General features: G+C 57.4%; 1 protein-coding gene across 1 annotated transcript; it reads right to left on the reverse strand.

Annotated features, from left to right (window-relative positions):
• Window positions 1–698, reverse strand: UCN (urocortin). The gene is made up of 2 exons (XM_065400612.1): window positions 604–698; window positions 1–340 (listed from the first exon to the last, which is right to left on the reverse strand). The coding sequence occupies exons 1-2, from the start codon at window positions 696–698 to the stop codon at window positions 1–3; spliced, it is 435 nt and encodes a 144-aa protein (XP_065256684.1).
• Window positions 699–19,837: the final 19,139 nt, after the last annotated feature.

Consider the following 19,837-nt stretch of genomic DNA (forward strand, 5'->3'; position numbering starts at 1 on the left):
TCACTTGCCCACCGCGTCGAAGATGAGCCGGTTCTGCTCGGCCTGCGCGCGTTGGCTCTGCGCCCGCGCCACGTCCAGCATGTGGCGCAGCAGGTGGAAGGTCAGGTCGATGGAGAGCGGCGGCTCCTCGCGCCTCGCCCGCGCCAGGCCGCCCACGGGCCGCAGGGCGCGCAGCAGCGGGGCCGGCGCGGGGCGCGGCGCGGGGCCCCGCAGGGACCGGCTCGGGCGGGGCGCGGCCTCGGCGCTGCTGCGGGGCCCGGCGGAGCGCAGCGGGGAGAGCAGCAGCGACACCAGCAGCGCGGTCAGCAGCGCCCGCCTCATGCCGGGCAGGGTCCGGGACCTGCGGAGAGACCGCGAAGGTGACCGGGAACCGGACCCCACCCTGCCGAGCTCCCTCCCCGCCCCGGGCTGCGCGCCCCACCGAGCCCCCTCCCCACACTCCGCCCCGGGCTGCCCCGCCGAGCCCCCTCCCCCCACCTCGGGCTGCCCCGCCGAGCCACCCCACCCCACCCCAGCCCGGGCTGCGCGCTCCGGCACAGGCTCCCGCGGCCAGCCCGCTCCTGGGGAATCGGGCGGGGCGCGCGGCCCCTCCGGCGGCCTCACCGAGTGGTGCCGTGCGGGGTGAGTCCGGTCCGGTCCGTCCCCAGCGCGCTGAGCCGGCGGCTCGCGGGATGTTTATATAGAGCCGGGAGCTCCATTGACGTCAGTGGGACATGAACTGATTAGAGATGGAGCGACTCAGGGTCCGGCCTGGGCCAGCGCCGGGACCGGCCGGGTGCGCCCCCCGCCATGGGACCGGCCCGCGCAGCGCTGGCCCCTGGCGATCCTGAGCCCCGGGGGCACCGAGCGCCGCGGCTCGGGGCGGTTTGTTCTGGCCCGACCCCGGTCCCTGCGTCTCTCCGCTCCCTGCGCTTTATTTTCAGATTCTTAGCTGCCGGCAGGGCGCAGCGCAGCTGCCAGAAAGCCTCCCCCACCCATAGCCAGCCCCATAGGCATGTGGCCCCCATTCAGTTCCTCCTGCATGGCCATGCCCCCTCCTTGGCCGCCCCATAACCACCCCCATAGCGTATTGCCCCCCGCATTGCCCCCCAGAGCAACCCCTCAGCTATAACCGCTCCACCCACAGCCCCCCGTACCCACAGCCGTCCCCTAGAGCCAGCCCCCATAACACATTGCCCCCATAGCCCCCCACGCTCACTGCCCCCATAGCCCCCCTCCACTGCCCCCACAGCCCCCCACACTCACTGCCCCCATAGCCCCCCACGCTCACTGCCCCATAGCCTCCCGCATCCCCCCACGCTCACTGCCCCATAGCTCCCACGCTCACTGCCCCCATAGCCCCCCCTCCACTGCCCCCTTAGCCCCCCACACTCACTGCCCCCATAGCCCCCCACGCTCACTGCCCCATAGCCCCCCACAGCCCCCCACGCTCACTGCCCCCTTAGCCCCCCACGCTCACTGCCCCCTTAGCCCCCCACACTCACTGCCCCCCACAGCCCCCCACACTCACTGCCCCCATAGCCCCCCACGCTCACTGCCCCATAGCCTCCCACATCCCCCCACGCTCACTGCCCCCATAGCCCCCACGCTCACTGCCCCCTTAGCCCCCCACACTCACTGCCCCCATAGCCCCCCACGCTCACTGCCCCATAGCCCCCCACAGCCCCCCACACTCACTGCCCCCATAGCCCCCCACGCTCACTGCCCCATAACCCCCCACGGCCCCCCACACTCACTGCCCCCCATATGTCTCCCGCCGGGGCCGGAGGCGGCGGGCCTGCGCGTGTTGCTGTCCATGGTGCTGAGCTCTGCTGCCGGCCGCCCCTCTCCCCGAACCCCGGGGCAGGGAAGTGGCTGCCGCGGTTACCGGGCGCAGGGGCTCCCGGGGCTGGCCTGCACTGGGGTCCATCAGCCCTGCCCCCGGGACCCGCTGGCAGGTCTGGCGCTCGCCAGGGGCTCGGCCCACGAACGTGTCACCCCCCAGGCTGCCCAGAGCTGGGGGGAAGCAAGCGAGGGCGGCTGCGGGACAGGGACTGTGATGTGGCGTCGTCAGAGCGCCGGGCAGGCACCCTGCCACTGCAGCACGACTCCCACCTCCCCCGGGCTAGCACCGAGCTGTGGGCCAGGAGCCTGGGGAAACGGCCAGGCAGGACGGGTGGGGTTGGCGCCTTAGAGGGGAGACGGATAAGGGAGGCCAGGACACACATATGGGACCCAGTGGCTGGTGGAGAGGGGAGTGTCTGTTCTCCCAGCCATCAAACACAAGGACAAGGGGCCAGTCAGTGGCACACGAGGTGGCAGGCTCAACGTGAGACGAGGAAACGCTTCTCCACACCAGGTGTACGTAGCCTGTGGAACTCTCTGCCACTGGGCGTCTCTGAGGTCAAGAACTGAGTGTGATTCCAAGGGACTGGCTGGGATCCAGCACCATTCATGCCGTAACGGAGAGAAAACGCCCTGCTTCGGGGCTGAAGGCAGCGGCTGCCTGCCAGGGGCTCTCACACCTTCCCCTGCAGCACCCTCCCCCTCAGCCACAGGGCACTGGGCAAGCTGGGCTAGCTCAGAGCCAGTCAGGCATTTCTGTGTGCCCACAGGGCCTGTGGGGCTGGACACTGCGCACCCATAGGGCACTCCTGTCCCTGGCTGGGGGGATCCCAGGGCAGGCAGCACCCCATGGGTCTCTGCTGGGGGGCAAAACATCCCCCAGGCTGTTTATCCTGAGCACCACTGCTCCTGGGCCCCGGTCCCCCGACCCTGGTGTGAGGTCACGGGGGATGTTTATGGAGATGGGAATTCCCAGCCTCTGCCTGGCCCATCCAGGGGACACGTCTGCTCCTGTCTCAGCAGGCTCGGGGGCTGAGCCCGTCCTGGGGGGCAGTCAGATCACAGTCGGGGAGGGACCCGCTGGCCTGGCTCAGTCTGGGGCGTTCCCCGGAGAGCCCTGTGGCAGTGGCCAAGAAGCAGCCTGGGCCTGTGACCTGCACTCTGTGGAGCTGGCACGAGCTTGGCCAGGTCCTGGTTCCCGGGTCCAGCTGTCACGGGAGCAGCAAGGCGCCCGCTGGCAGAGAGGGGGCAGCAGGACTTCGCTCCAGTTTTCACAAACCACCTGCAGCCCTTGGGATTCTGGCCAGCTGGAGGGGCTGTTCCCCACCCGCTGCTCCAGAGCGAGCCGGAGCCGGAGCCCTCGCCAGACTGTTCCTGACTCATGGTGTCCTCTACCCTGCAGAGAGCGAGAGAGAGAGTGTGTGTGTGCCAGAGATCCATAACAGTGCATCCCGCCCCCACACAGCACAGTACAACCCATCCCGCCCCCTCACAGCGCATCCTACCCCTACATGGTGCATCCCGCCCCCTCACAGCACAGAACAACCCATCCCGCCCCCACACAGCGCATCCTACCCCTACACGGTGCATCCCGCCCCCTCACAGCACAGTACAACCCATCCCGCCCCCTCACAGCGCATCCTACCCCTACATGGTGCATCCCACCCCCCCACAGCACAGAACAACCCATCCCGCCCCCACACAGCGCATCCCACTCCCACGCGGTGCATCCCGCCCCTACACGGTGCATCCCACCCTGACATAGCACAGTGCAACCCATCCCACCCCCATGCGGTGCATCCCGCCCCCTCACAGCACAGTGCAACCCATCCCGCCCCCTCACAGCGCATCCCACCCCTACACAGTGCATCCTGCCCCACGTGGTGCATCCTGCCCCACACAGCACAGTGCAACCCATCCCACCCCTACATGGTGCATCCCACCCCACACAGCACAGTGCAACCCATCCCTCCCCACACGGTGCATCTCTCCCCACACAGTGCATTCCACCCCCACATGGTGCATCCTGCCCCCATACAGCACAGTACAGCCAGGGCCGGCTCTAGCATTTTTGCTGCCCCAAGCAGCAAAAAAATAATAAAAAAAGCCGTGATCGCGATCAGCGGCAATTCGGCGGCATGTCCTTCGCTCCGAGAGGGAGTGACGGCCCCGCCGCCGCATTGCCGCCGAACGGCTGGACGTGCCGCCCCCCTCTTCATTGGCCACCCCAGGCACCTGCTTGCTACGCTGGTGCCTGGAGCCGGCCCTGAGTACAGTGCATCCCACCCCACACAGTGCATCCCACCCCCATGTGGTGCATTCCACCACATGGTGCATTCCACCCCTACACGGTGCAGCCCGCCCCCACACAGCACAGTACAACCCATCCCACCCCCTCACAGATCATCCCGGCCCCACATGGTGCATCCCATACCCATACAGTGCATCCTGCCCCCACCCCGTGCACCCCACCCCCTACCCAGCACATCCCACACCCACACAGCGCATCCTGCCAAGCAATACACTGCATCCCACCCCCTCACAGTGCATCCCAGCCCCGCATGGCACATCCCACCCCCACATGGTGCAGCTCACCCCCACCCAGCGCATCCCCCCCACAGTGCAACCCACCTCTCCCACACAACACATGCCCTGCCCAGCAATGCACCAACACGGATGTTCCCCCTGCCCCCAGCAATGCACCTACATGCAACATCCCTCCCCAAGCCCCAAGGGGTGCACCCTCCCTGGCGTGAAGATTGGCCGGGCGGCTGACGGCCACAGGCAGGGGTCCCCGGGGCTTGGTCCTGTGCGCACCAATGACACTGCGTGACGGGCTGGCTCACAGGTAGAGCACGCCGCAGCCTGCTGATGGGGAATGGCCAGGCCATCTTCTCCGAGCGCCTTCCTGTCCCTCGAGCAAGGAGCCAGAGGATGTGGGAGGGGAATCGCTGGCTAGGTGAGGCGTGTAGGGGGACGGCTTTGCAGTAGTGGAATATGGGTCCCCCTTCTACAGGGCAAGGGGGCCGTATGGGCTGCATGGCCTCCACCTTACGAGAGGGGGGTGCTCTCCTCAGGACGGGCTGGCTGGAGGAGCTGGGGGCACAAGAGGTGGTAAGAAGAGCTGAGCGCTCAGCGCAGGATGGAGCTGTTGAGACCACAACTCATTAAGGAGCCGAAGGCCATGGCGAGAAGGGATTTGCCATGTGCCGATGCACTAACGGGGGGTTGGGATGGCTGATTTCTGAGCGTGTTCGTTGTTCTGACACAGAGCTGGTGGGACGAATCGCACAACTGGAGTGTCACAATCAGTGGCTGTACCCCACCCAGGAAGGATCAAGGTGAGGGGGGAGGGGCATTCCCTGTTTCCACCTCATGGATAACTCAGAAGAAAATGATCTTGGATGTTTCTGGCTCGATGTCGTAGCAGCTAAAGCACAAGACAGGGTGTGAGCTGGTGTCTGTTACAGACCCCCATCCCCCAGGATGACCAGCTCCGTACGCACCTACCTACAACATGCAGGGTACCAAGCTGTGACCACTGGGGACTTCACGCTGAGTGACATGCTGGAGGTCTCGTCCTGCTGGCACGAAAGCATCCTTGGAATGTCTGAGCATTATCGATGGCGATTCCCTACCTCCAAAAGGGTTGCAGCCGACGGGGGGATTGTACATTAGACCTGGTCCTAACATAGGTGCCGACTCCACAGCTCACCTTCGCCTCCTCCCCTGAGGGCGCCACTGAGTCCTGCTTCTCCCCCATCCCTCCCAGCACTTGCGCCATGAAACAGCTGTTTTGCGCAGCAAGCGCTGGGAGGGAGGGGGGAGGAGCGGGAACACGGCACACTCGGGGAAGAGGCAGGACTGGGGTGGGGATTTGGGGAGGGGTCCAATGGGGCAGGGAGGGGGTGGAGTCGGGGTGGGCCAGGGGCGGGGGGGTGCGAGCACCCACCGGCACCAAGGAAAGTTGGCGCCTGTGGCCCTAACAGAGGGGAACTGATCACAGAGCGAAAAATTACTGGTAGCTTAGGTACAAGTGATCACGACTTGATCACATTTATAATGCACAACCAGCATAAAGCCCTAAAGCTGTTTGGCAGGAGCTGGGAATGGGCAGCAGGGGATGGATCACTTGCTGATTCCCTGCTCTGTTCACTCCTTCTGGGGCACCTGGCACTGGCCACTGTGGGAAGACAGGACACTGGGCTAGATGGGCCATTGGTCTGACCCACTGTGGCTGTTCTTATGTTAAGCAAACAGGTATAAATGTGTCCATCTAGGAACAAAGGATACGGCTGTACATACAGGATGGGGGACTCGATCCTGGGCAGCAGACACTCTGGAAAAGCTTTGGGGCACATGGCAGACAAACATGAGCTCCCAGAGCAATGCTGTGGCCAAAAAGAAACCAGATGAGGTTCAACAAGGACAAGTGCAGAGTCCTGCACTTAGGACGGAAGAATCCCATGCACTGTTACAGACTAGGGACCGAATGGCTGGGTAGCTGTTCTGCAGAAAAGGACCTAGGGGTCACAGTGGACGAGAAGCTGGATATGAGTCAACAATGTGCTCTTGTTGCCAAGAAGGCTAACGGCATTTTGGGCTGTATAAGTAGGGGCATTGCCAGCAGATCAAGGGACGTGATTATTCCCCTCTATTCGGCACTGGTGAGGCCTCATCTGGAGTATTGCATCCAGTTTGGGTCCCCCACTACAGAAGGGATGTGGACAAATTGGAAAGAGTCCAGCAGAGGGCAACGAAAATTGATCAGGGGGCTGGGGCACATGACTTACGCGGAGAGGCTGAGGGAACTGGGCTTATTTAGTCTGCAGAAGAGAAGAATGAGGGGGGATTTGATAGCACCCTGTAACTACCTGAAAGGGGGTTCCAAAGAGGATGGATCTAGACTGTTCTCAGTGGTGGCAGATGACAGAACAAGGAGCAATGGTCTCAAGTTGCAGTGGGGGAGGTCTAGGTTGGATATTAGGAAACACTATTTCACTAGGAGGGTGGTGAAGCACTGGAATGGGTTCCCTAGGGAGGTGGTGGAATCTCCTTCCTTGGAGGTTTTTAAGGCCCGGCTTGACAAAGCCCTGGCTGGGATGATTTAGTGGGGGATTGGTCCTGCTTTGAGCAGGGGGTTGGACTAGATACCTCCTGAGGTCCCTTCCAACCCTGAGATTCTATGATTCTATGATTCTATTAAAACAGCTAATGCGTTCCTGGGATGGACAAACAGGGGAATCTTAAGTCGGAGCTGAGGTTATTTTTCCCTCTGGATTTGGTGCTGATGTGACTGCTGGTGGTATCCCGTGTCCAGGTCTGGTGCCACAATTCTGGGAGGAGGCTGATCAATTGGTGAGGGTCAGAGAACAGCCATGGTCTATAAGTCTCTACATGGGGAACAAATATTTGCTAATGGGCTCTTCAATCTAGCAGAGGAAGGTCTGACATGAGCCCAGGGCTGGAAGTTGAAGCCAGACAATTTCAGACTGTAAATACGGTGTAAATGAAACTAGGAGAGTGATTAGCCATCAGAACAGGGGCTGGGGCCGGTTCTCCAGCACTGGCTGTTTTTCCGTCAAGACTGGATGTTTTCCTAAAACATCGGCTCTGGGATGTATTTTGGGGAAGTTCCATGGCCTGTGTTGTTCAGGGTGGGGAGGGAAGGGGAGGGGGGTGTGTTCAGGGGAGGGGTCCGTGCCCCAGGGCAGTGGGTGTTGTGCCCAGGCTGTGCTCTGGGTTCAGAGGAGCCCCCACACAGGACACAGGACTCTCAGGGACTCTGGAAGGGGCCTGCTGCCCTGGTCACTGCTGCTTATGTGGCCAAGTCTGCACGGCCGAGTTTAGGCCTCAGCAGCTTTGCAGCGACGTGTCTGCAGCTGGCTCTGGGGAGGGGTCTCCCCGGGCCCCGCAGCTGCAGGGCTGAGCGGAGGCTGCGGCATAACGGTCATGCCACCCTCCGGTGTCGGCTCAGCATGTTCCTAGCCAGGAGCCCTGGAGGCCTCAGGTGAGCTGTGGGGGTCCTGTGACCCATATAATGGCCCGGCCCAGCCCCACAGAGCCCCCTGCCCCCAGCTTGGCCCATCAGCCATGGTGAGTGAGAGAGGGAAGGAGGCCGATGATTTACCCACTTGAGAATCTGTCACGAGCACAAAACAAGGGGACCGACATTCTCAAACAGAACAGCTCCGTTAGGAAAGGGTTAATTGTGGGCCCTTGCTGGCCACAGCCTTGTCCCAGCAGGCCATGCGTGTGGGGCACAGGGCGTGGGGAGGAAGGGTCCACAAACAGCCTCCCCACTTCCTGGCTGCGAGACCCTCCTGCATGCCCCATAGAAGCCACCCACTCCCACAGCACTAGCCTCACACGCCCCTTATGCCCAGACCTCCCACCCATCTGCACCCTCTCCCCCCACGGCCTCTCCGCCAAGTCACTCACCTGCAGGAGCCGGCACTGCCAACCCCTCACCTCTGCCCCATTCTGCCCTCAGCTCAAGGAGCAGCTCCACAGCCAGCGCCCCCCAGCAGGCGCCTAGCAGCCCGGCTCCGTGGCAGACAGGCTGCGATGCTGGGCGAGAGAATGCTGCCAGGGTTAGACAATTGCAGCAAATCTGGCACGAAGCACGTCCCGGCCGGCGGCCCTGGAGAAGGTGCGACTGGCTGAAGTGATGAGTATTGGCAATGCCCTGGCATCACACATGGGTTGGCGGCCGGGGTGAGCCCCGATAGATTGACTGCAAGGCCAGACAGCTGCTGGCCCATTAAGGACACTTCACGCTCACAATGGGCCAGAAAGGAAACTCGTCCTGCCCAGTGAGCGTTCCTGTGGGCACTGCAGCGGGATCTGGGCAAGGGCTGCCCTGAGTCAGCAAAGCAGGTAAGGACATGGGATGTGCCCATGTGACCCTGGATTCCAGCGTGGGCCAGTAACTTCCCATGCCCCTGGGCTGTGGGCTTGCTTGAGACAGTGAATTTCCAGGCACATGGCAGAGGGTATAAAAGACCCTGAGAAATCTCCGTTTGGCCCTCCATTTCTTGCCCTGATTCTCTGGGCTGTGGATTTACGGCTAAACGAAGCATTTTGAACTATGGACCGAGGACCTTCCAGACTTTTGGGAGATATCAGCGAGACGCTGCAAGCCAGCAGGCTATTCCGTCACTGCCACAGCCCTATACAAGGGCTTTGCAATGATGGGCTGTATATGCTCTGTTGACTATTGGTAGCGCTCGTCTTGCGTTTGCTATTAACCCTGTAGCTTTTAGTGACTACAGGCGTGGCAGCAGTGTGGTTACTGGGGCAGAGCTGAGCTGGCTATTGACCTGGCTAAGTGGCTGCTCTCTTGGGATTAGAGGCCCCTCGATGTGATGAAATTGGTTTTCAGTAACCGCTCATCATAGAGTCCAGTGTCTGGTGGTGAGCCAGGGGATGCCTAAGGCACCTGCATTTCTGACTTCCCGTTACCCAGTGCGGTGAGACAGCAGGGTCTGAATGAATGCTCCCCTGACAGCTAGCTGGCCACTCACCCACCACTCGATTGCCAGCCACCTGCCTCTCTGCTGTGACCTCTGCTCATCAGTCTCTTAGTGATTTCTGGCTCTTTGCAGGCTGGGCAGAGACACTGCCCCCTCGCAAGTGATTCCAGCTCGCAGTGATGGAGCATTTAAAATAACAAAAGAGGCTCCCAATGAAACTGAAGCCTTGTCTACACTGGCAATTTACAGCACTGCAACTTTCTGGCTCAGGGGTGTGAAAAAACACCCCCCCGAGCACAAGTTTCAGTGCTGTAAAGTGCCAGTGTAGACAAAGCACCAGCGCTGGGAGCTGCCCCCCCCCCCCCCCGGGCAGACGGCATTTTTAGAGTGCTGGTGCCACGGCAGTGCTTGCCAGTGTAGACAAAGCACCAGCGCTGGGAGCTGCCCCCCCCCCCCCGGGCAGACGGCATTTTTAGAGTGCTGGTGCCACGGCAGTGCTTGCCAGTGTAGACAAAGCACCAGCGCTGGGAGCTGCCCCCCCCCCCCGGGCAGACGGCATTTTTAGAGTGCTGGTGCCACGGCAGTGCTTGCCAGTGTAGACGAGTCCTTATTTAGCTTGTTCTTTGACCAGTGGGGGAGGAACAGTCAAACCAGTCTAGGGACTCCTAGGCAGAGGCCACACCCCTCCTGGCTGGAACATCTGTTCCCACCCACCCTTACTGTCACAGGACTCTGGCATTCGAGCCCCTGGCTTAACGAGGTTCTTTCAGCTGACCCCCCTCATTTGGGACAGGTTAAGCATAGTCCTGCTTCTTTGTATTCCTACAATAATTACAACATTTTGGTAATAGCATTTCACTACCCGGCATTCAGTACTAAAGTGATTCATCCCCAACACGAGCCAAAATTGATTATTTTGACACCGCTCTAGCTGCTGAATATATAAGTAGCGCAGGAGCAAAGTGTATTTACATAAACACACCCAAAGTCTCTCCCCCTCCCGGCTAGCTGTCAGGGGACCATTCATTCAGGCCTTGTCTACACTGGCAAGTTTCTGCACAGTAAAGCAGCTTTCTGCATTGTAACTCCCAAGGTGTACACACTGTCAAGCCACTTAGTGTGCAGACTATAAGGTGGATAGAAAGTTGGCTAGATTGTCGAGCTCAATGGGTAGTGATCAATGTCTCCACGTCTAGTTGGCAGCCGGTATCAAGCGGAGTGCCCCAGGGATCGGTCCTGGGCCTGGTTTTGTTCAATATCTTCATTAATGATCTGGACGATGGGATGGATTGCACTCTCAGCAAGTTCGCAGATGACACTAAGCTGGGGGGAGAGGTAGACATGCTGGAGGGTAGGGATAGGGTCCAGAGTGACCTAGACAAATTGGAGGATTGGGCCAAAAGAAATCTGATGAGGTTCAACAAGGACAAGTGCAAAGTCCTGCACTTAGGATGGAAGAATCCCATGCACTGCTACAGGCTGGGGACCAACTGGCTAAGTGGCAGTTCTGCAGAAAAGGACCTGGGGATTACAGTGGATGAGAAGCTGGATATGCGTCAGCAGTGTGCCCTTGTAGCCAAGAAGGCTAATGGTATATTGGGCTGTATTAGTAGCCACCAGGGGGTTGGACTAGATACCTCCTGAGGTCCCATCCAACTCTGATATTCTATGATTCTATGTAAGCTGCTCCCAGCTACTTGCAACCGAATGACACTAGCCAATATCTCCGGTCCCAGACACAACCCTAGGAACCTCCATCTTGCAGTGTCCAGTTATGCCCCCTGGATGCTACAAGCTTATATGAGTTCGTCAATTTAACAAAGAAATTGATCTGTACCAGGCTTGTTATCCCAAGGGGGGTCTCTGACATGGGCACTGCTTCAGGTAGAGTAAACAAACAGATTTATTAACTATAAAAATAGATTTTAAGTGATTATAAGTCAAAACATAACAGGTCAGATTTGGTCAAATGAAATAAAAGCAAAACGCATTCTAAGCTGATCTTAACACTTTCAGAGCCCTTACAAACTTAGATGCTTCTCACCACAGGCTGGCTGGCTGCCCTTCAGCCAGGCTCTCCCCTTTGATCAGCACTTCAGTCGCTTGATGTGGTGGTGTCTGTAGATGGAGGTGGAAGAGAGCGAGAGCATGGCAAACATCTCTCCCTTTTATCATGTCCTTTCTTCCCTCTTGGCTTTGCCCCCCCCTTCAGAGTCAGGTGAGCATTACCTCATCGCAGTCCCAAACTGACCCAGGGAAGGGGTGACTCACTTGAGAGTCCAACAGATCCTTTGTTGCTGCCTAGGCCAGTGTCCTTTGTTCCTGTGAGGCTGGGCTGGGTTTGTCCCATACATGCCCTGATGAGGTGTGAACTGCCTCTCTGCTCCTGGAGAGTTTTGCCTGGGCCTCTACTCCTGAAGAGTTTTGCCTGGGCTTGTTTTAAGCCATGAGGACACATTTTCAGCCTCATAACTATATACATGAAATTACAACCTATAACATCACTATAACAACAATGCTCAGTGCATCATGAGCCTTCCGAAGACACCCGACATGACAAACTTTGCATTGGATACCACACAATCATTTTACAAGGATGAACATGGGGGTGCTGGGTGTTCCCCCGAGGTATAGAGCATCACAAACATGAACTGGCCTTGTGTGACGGAGTAGGGAGTGGGGAGTATTAACCTGGGAACGTTGCATGGGAGTTTTACTAGTTTACTGTCTGCTTTAATACTAGATGGTGATGGGAAATAAGGGGGTGACTTCACTTGATGGCCAGCACATAAAGGATGGTGGCTGCCAGTGATGAGCTGCCAAAATATTAACAACAGGTTCCCTCCTCCTCATCCCATGAGGGGGTCGTGCCCCCCTCGGACTCCTGCCCCATCCAACCACCCCTTCTCTCTGACCCCGACTGCCCCCCACCGCCCCATCCAACCCCTGCTCCTTCCTGACTGCCCCCCAGGACCCTTGCTCCCATTCAATCCCCCTGTTCCCTGCCCTCTGATCGCCCCGACCCCTATCCACCCCCCCATAAGCCCCCAAACTCCCCTGCCCTCTTCCAACACCCCCTCCTTGCTCCCTTACCACGCTGCCTGGAGCCGCTTGGCCGGGTCCGGGTCTGCGTCAGCTCGGCCGGTGCCGCGGGGCCCGAGCTGGGCCAGGGCCGGGACCGGGCTGCGGCGCTTGGTGGAGGCCAGGCCAGGGCCAGGGGGCCGGGCCAGAGGGAGCTGCTCGGCCAGAGCCAGACTGGGCCGTGCCTCCCTGGAGCCCTCCTCGCGCCCCCCCGTCCCAGCTTACCTGCCTGCTGCTTGTTTCAGGCTTCCCGCGAACATCTGATTCGCGGGAAGCAGGGGAGGGGGAGGAGAAGGGGGGCGGAGTGTTCAGGGGAGGAGGGGGAAGTGAGCTGGGGCCGGGGACGGGGTGGACAGCTGGTGGCAGCGGTGGGATGTGCTGCACCCCGTGGATGGCGCTTCCTGCAGTGAGTGACTGGGGAGCAGTAAAACAAAGGGGGATTAACAAGGACCAAGCGTGCTGAAGGCTCAGAGAGGAGCAGTTTCAGGAGGCGAACGAGCTACGCTTAACCCCTGGGAGTGTGTGACCAGCGAGAAGGACTGTTGCAGTAACAGGGTCCCCCGGGGACTGTGGTGAGTGGTTTCAGGGGCAGCGAAGTCTGTGGCTTGACCCTGGAGAGAGAAGGAATGTTGCAGGAACGGGGTCCCCCTGGTGAGCGGTTCCAGGGGCGGAGGAGTCGGCGGCTTGACCCTGGCAGAGAGGTGGTGACCTGGAGAAGGGCTGGCACACTAGGGGTTCTCTCTGGAAACTGTGGGGAGCTGAGAGCGCACAGGCCTGCGAGTCCACGACAACTTGGGAACAGCGGGGAGCTGTATAGCCATCTCCTTAAGAGCGACCTGGTGGAGCTGTGCAAGCAGAGGGGCCTGCGCAGTGGGAGGCTCACCAAAGAACAGCTCATTGCCCAGCTGGAGGAGGAGGGTTGCTCGGAGGAGCTGATCCCTTCCCCAGAGGAAAGCAGCCCGGTGCCGGTGTCTGTCCCGGCTGGGAGGGGTCAGACTGCTGCCGAGGGCACTCCGAGGCCCCTCCTACCTATGGCTAGAGGAGGGGCTGGAAGGAGCCCAGTGAACACCGGGGGCACCGTGACCCCTGCGGCCAGCAGGGGATCCTCACGATGAAGCTCCCCGTCGCTGGAGCTGAGGTGGCTGGAATGGGAGAGGGAGATAAAACTGAAAGAGCTGGAGGATCGGGAGAAACAGCGGCAGCATGAACTGGAGCTTGCGAGGCTGAGGAGCAGAGAGTGCCCGGCTGCAGTGAGTGAGGGGGGGACCCAGGACTCCATGCAGCTTTGATAAGCGCATCCTGTCCCAGCATAAGGAAGGGGAGGACATAGATGAATTCCTGATTGCCTTTGAAACGGCCTCCGAGCTGCACAGGGTTGACCCTGCAGACAGGCTCTGGTTTCTCACCCCCTTACTGGACCCCAAAGCCGTGGGGATATACAGCCGAATGGAAGGGGTGGAGGCAGGAGACTATGAAAAAGGCCCTGCTACGCGAGTTTGGGCTGACTCCTGAGGACACATATCTGGAACTGATCCTCTGAATGGAGGGATATGTCCACAAGTGGGCAGATGGGGCCCAGACTAAGGAGGACCTGGTTAAACTGATTGTACTGGAGCACCTGTATGAACATTGCCCATCCGACCTGAGGATATGGTTGGCAGAGCGAAGAGTTTGTGGACAGCCGGTCAGAGGGTGGAACGGAGGAGTCCCAAAGGAATAGGCCCACTGCGATGCAGAGAGAGTCTCCCTGGGACCCCCCCAAAGGGGGAATGTGGAGAACCCCCTCCCAGGGGGAACAACAGGCATCAGGACCAACCTCCCGGCTCGAGGGGACCAATGGAACGTGACTTGTTATTACTGTGGCCAGAGAGGCCACATACGGACCCAGTGCCCCAAGCTCAAGGACAGACTGAGCAGACCGAACCTGCACAGGGTTAACTGGGTAGGGACCCAGCCGGAGGAGGGGCAGGCTTCCCGGGGGGGGGGGGGGGGGAGGCTGGCAGCTTCCCAACTGCTCAGAAGGGAGGAGTTTCCCAGGCCAGCTCCTCGGGGGGCTGGATGCTCCAGACTCAGGGTTTTCGGTTTACAGGGTGGGCGCGGGGCTGTCCCTGCGGAGCGAGTGCCTTGTTCCCCTGGAGGTGGATGGGAGGAAGGTCAATGGATACTGGGATATGGGCGCAGAGGTGACGCTGGCCCGGCCCGAGGTGGTGGCCCCAGATCAGGTGATGCCCAACACCTTCCTGACCCTGACGGGGGTGGGTGGGATCCCATTCAAGGTGCCCGTGGCGAGGGCACACCTGAAGTGGGGGGCCAAGGAGGGCCCCAAGGAGGTGGGGGTGCACCACCATTTGCTCACTGAGGTGTTGATGGGGGGGACCTAGAGGACTGGCCAAGCAACCCCCAGGGTGCCCTGGTCATGACCCGTAGCCAGAGTCGGCGAGGGGCACTGCACCCTGACCTCGGGAAGGATGTCACACCGGAGGCGCAGGACCCTACCATGGGGGGAGGGAGTGCCCAGGGACACGGCTCAGGGAGGCTGCGGCTTCAGACCCAGCCAGCAAGAGGGAGCAGGTCCCCATCCCTTCCCCAGCTGCTGAGTTCCAGGCCGAGTTGCAGAAAGATTCCTACTTGCGGAAGCCAAGGGACCTGGCCGAGCTCAGTGCGGCACAGACCATGGGGAGAGGTGGCCGGAAAAGGTTCCTGTGGGAGAAGGGGTTCCTGTACCGAGAATGGACTCCCCCCAGGGAAAATGGAGTCAGGGGGGAGCAGGAGGCAGCTGGTGGTACCCAGAAGTATCGCCGCCAGCTGCTGTACCGGGCCCATGACATCCCTCTCGCAGGGCACCAGGGAATCCGGCGCACCAGGCAAAGGCTGATACAGAACTTCTACTGGCCTGGGGTCTTTACCAACGTCCGACAGTACTGCCGATCCTGTGACCTCTGTCAGAGGGTGGGGAAGGCCCGGGACAAGGGGAAGGCGGCTTTGAGGCCTTTGCCCATCATAAAGGAGCCTTTTCAGAAGGTAGCTGTGGACATAGTGGGGCCTCTCAGCAAGACGACCCGGTCGGGGAAGAAATACATTCTGGTGGTGGTAGATTTCGCCACCCACTACCCCGAGGCAGTGCCCTTATCGTCCATCGAAGCAGACACTGTGGCAGATGCGCTGCTGACCATTTTCAGCCGAGTGGGGTTCCCCAAGGAAGTCTTGACAGACCAAGGGTCCAACTTCATGTCGGCCCTACTCCGGTGCTTGTGGGAGAAATGTGGGGTCCGGCACAACTGGGCCTCAGCATATCACCCCCAATCCAACGGGCTGGTGGAGAGGTTCAACAGAACTCTAAAGATGATGCTGAAAACCTTTATGAACCAGCACCCGCAGGACTGGGACAAGTACTTACCTCACCTGCTGTTTGCGTACAGGGAAGTGCTCCAGGAATCTACCGGGTTTTCGCCTTTTGAACTGTTATATGGAAGGCGGGTAAGGGGGCCCCTAGACCTGATGAGAGACGAATGGGAGGGGAAGGCCAGTCCCGATGGAGAGTCGGTGTTGGAGCACGTCCTGCCCTTCCGGGAAAGACTTGCCGAGCTCATGGGCCTGGCCAGGGAGAATCTGGCCAGAGCCCAGAGGAAGCAGAAGGTCTGGTATGACCGCACAGCGCGGGCCCGCGCCTTCGCCACCGGGGATCAGGTGATGGTTCTCATCCCCGTGAGAAAAAACAAACTCCAGGCTGCCTGGGAAGGCCCTTTCAAGGTTGTCAAGCAACTAAATGAGGTAAACTATGTGGTAGAGCTGTCGAACCGGTCACACCACCGCCGGGTGTACCATGTGAATATGATGAAGCCATATTATGACGGGGGAATGTGGTGTTAGCCCTGTGTGGCCATTGGGAGGAGCAGGGAGGTGACCCTTTAGTAGATCTATTCCCTGAGACAGGAGCTGGCTCCTCCCTGGAAACAATTCCCCACTCTGGCCTAAAGTCATTGCGGAGAAACTAAATGGATTCTCAGTCTTCACGGCTGAGGATGTTAGGGAGATTCCCAAACCTGAGCTGTCCTTTGTAGGTGACAAATCTGAGGAACTGTCACAGATTGAAGTGTCACTAGAGGAGGTTTTGGAATTAATTGATAAACTTAACAGTAACAAGTCACCGGGACCAGATGGCATTCACCCAAGAGTTCTGAAAGAACTCAAATGTGAAGTTGCGGAACTATTAACTATGGTTTGTAACCTGTCCTTTAAATCAGCTTCTGTACCCAGTGACTGGAAGATAGCTAATGTAACATTGTCACGTTACTGACTTGAACTGGGACCGTATAGAACATGGTTGCAACCAAGGTCCTGTAGTGGCACCAAATCTTGTATAAAGGGGGTCAAATGAGGTGTCTAAGACAAGGTTATGGTTGGCTGATTATGATTATGCTGTCTATATGTGTGTATCAATTTTGTAGTTGAAGTTATGAATATTGGCTCTACACTGTCTGTATTTCAAACTTATGCTATGCTGCTGGGAGACATCCCAGACAAGCTGGTGTCAGCTCTGCCTAGCCTGCTTGATGGCCCATTAAGGACCATCAGCTACAACTGACCCATTGAGAGAAGGCAGATACACCTTGTAACTCAGCAAAGTATGCAGGGACTGGCCCCTGTGACTCCAGACTCCATTTTGCTGTAATTTTCCACAGTGAGAACAAAGAGGTGTTCTTACACCTGGAAAAGACTATAAAAGGCTGATGCCTCATCTCCATCTTGTCTTCAATCCTGCTTCATACCTCTGGAGGGACTTTGCCAGGAATGGAAGCTCTACACAAAGGACTGAGAACCCATCCCAGCTGGGGATGTTCCAGAGACTTGATTTAAACCTGCAGTTTATTCTATCACTGCTACAAGCCTGAACCAAGAACTTTGCCATTACTGTATGTAATTGATTCCATTTAACCAATTCTAGCTCTCATCTCTATCTATTTCCTTTTATGAATAAACCTTTAGATTTTAGATTCTAAAGGATTGGCAGCAGCGTGATTTTTGCGTAAGATCTGATTTGTATATTGACCTGGGTCTGGGGCTTGGTTCTTTGGGATGGGGAGAACCTTTTTTCTTTTACTGTGGTATTGGTTTTCATAACCATTTGTCCCCATAACGAGTGGCACTGGTGGTGATACTGGGAAACTGGAGTGTCTAAGGGAATTGTTTGTGTGACTTGTGGTTAGCCAGTGGGGTGAAACCAAAGTCCTCTTTGTCTGGCTGGTTTGGTTTGCCTTAGAGGTGGAAAAACCCCAGTCTTGGGCCGTAACTGCCCTGTTTTAAGCAATTTGTCCTGAATTGGCACTCTCAGTTGGGTCCCACCAGAACACCATCGTTACAAACACAAAAGGGCTCTAGAGGTGATCCCAGCAATTACAGGCCGGTAAGTCTAACGTCAGTACTGGGCAAATTAGTTGAAACAATAGTAAAGAATAAAATTGTCAGACACATAGAAGAACATAACTTGTTGGGCAAAAGTCAACATGGTTTCTGTAAAGGGAAATCATGTCTTACTAATCTATTAGAGTTCTTTGAAGGGGTCAACAAACATGGGGACAAGGGGGATCCAGTGGACATAGTGTACTTAGATTTCCAGAAAGCCTTTGACAAGGTCCTTCACCAAAGGCCCTTAAGCAAAGTAAGCTGTCATGGGATAAGAGGGAAAATCCTTTCATGGATTGAGAACTGGTTAAAAGACAGGGAACAAAGGGTAGGAATAAATGGCAAATTTTCAGAATGGAGAGGGGTAACTAGTGGTGTTCCCCAAGGGTCAGTCCTAGGACCAATCCTATTCAACTTATTCATAAATGATCTGGAGAAAGGGGTAAACAGTGAGGTGGCAAAGTTTGTTTCAAAAAGATCTTACAAAACTAAGTGATTAGGAAACAAAATGGCAAATGAAATTTAATGTGGATAAATGTAAAGTAATGCACATTGGGAAAAATAACCCCAACTATACATACAATATGATGGGGGCTAATTTAGCTACAACAAGTCAGGAAAAAGATCTTGGAGTCATCGTGGATAGTTCTCTGAAGATGTCCATGCAGTGTGCAGCGGCAGTCAAAAAAGCAAACAGGATGTTAGGAATCATTAAAAAGGGATAGAGAATAAGACGGAGAATATCTTATTGCCCTTATATAAATCCATGGTACACCCACATCTTGAATACCGCGTACAGATGTGGTCTCCTCATCTCAAAAAAGATATACTGGCATTAGAAAAGGTTCATAGAAGGGCAACTAAAATGATGAGGGGTTTGGAATGGGTCCCATATGAGGAGAGATTAAAGAGGCTAGGACTTTTCAGCTTGGAAAAGAGGAGACTATGGGGGATATGATAGAGGTATATAAAATCATGAGTGGTGTGGAGAAAGTGAATAAGGAAAAGCTATTTACTTGTTCCCATAATATAAGAACTAGGGACCACCAAATGAAATTAATAGGCAGCAGGTTTAAAACAAATAAAAGGAAGTTCTTCACACAGCACACAGTCAACCTGTGGAACTCCTTGCCTGAGGAGGTTGTGAAGGCTAGGACTATAACAGGGTTTAAAAGAGAACTAGATACATTCATGGAGGTTAAGTCCATTAATGGCTATTAGCCAGGATGGGTAAGGAATGGTGTCCCTAGCCTCTGTTCGTCAGAGGGTGGAGATGGATGGCAGGAGAGAGATCACTTGATCATTACCTGTTAGGTTCACTCCCTCTGGGACACCTGGCATTGGCCTCTGTCGGTAGACAAGATAGTGGGCTGGATGGACCTTTGGTCTGACCCAGTCTGGCCGCTCTTATGTTCTTACATTCTTATGTTCTCTGATCAGCTGAGCCCGGCCCAGCAAGCTGAGATCAGAGGGGTGCTGCATCTGTACCGACAGCTGTTTTCCAACCAGCCTGGACGCACTAATATGACTGTCCACCGGGTGGAGACAGGATCGCACCCGCCTATAAGATGCTCCCCCTTCCGTGTCACAGGGAAAACAGCTCACGATCTGAAAAGAGAGGTCGGGGACATGCTGGCTTTGGGGGTGATCCAGCCGTCTTCCAGCCCTTGGGCCTCGCCGGTGGTGCTGGTCCCCAAAAAGGACGGGTTGTTCTGGTTCTGTGTGGACTATCGGAAGCTCAATGCCATCACTGTAGCCGATGCCTACCCCATGCCCAGGCCTGACGAACTCCTAGACAAACTGGGAGGCGCTCGGTACCTTACCACCATGGATCTTACAAAAGGCTACTGGCAAGTGCCACTGGATGCAGATGCCAGGCTGAAATCGGCCTTTACCACCCCTCTGGGGCTCTATGAGTTCCTGACCCTGCCTTTCGGCCTCAAGGGAGCACCGGCCACCTTCCAGAGCCTGGTGGATCAGCTACTGGGGGGGATGGAGAGTTTTGCCGTGGCGAATATTGACGACATCTGCGTCTTTAGCCAGACCTGGGAGGA

This window comes from Emys orbicularis, chromosome 3, assembly GCF_028017835.1.
Source record: "Emys orbicularis isolate rEmyOrb1 chromosome 3, rEmyOrb1.hap1, whole genome shotgun sequence".
NCBI lineage: Eukaryota > Metazoa > Chordata > Testudines > Emydidae > Emys > Emys orbicularis.

Excerpts from the sequence above, each read along its gene's own strand:
- UCN (XM_065400612.1), bottom strand. The coding sequence starts at position 698 with ATGGAGCTCCCGGCTCTATATAAACATCCCGCGAGCCGCCGGCTCAGC. Across the intron at positions 341-603 it reads ACCCCGCACGGCACCACTCG|GTCCCGGACCCTGCCCGGCA; the intron begins GTGAGGCCGCCG and ends GTCTCTCCGCAG.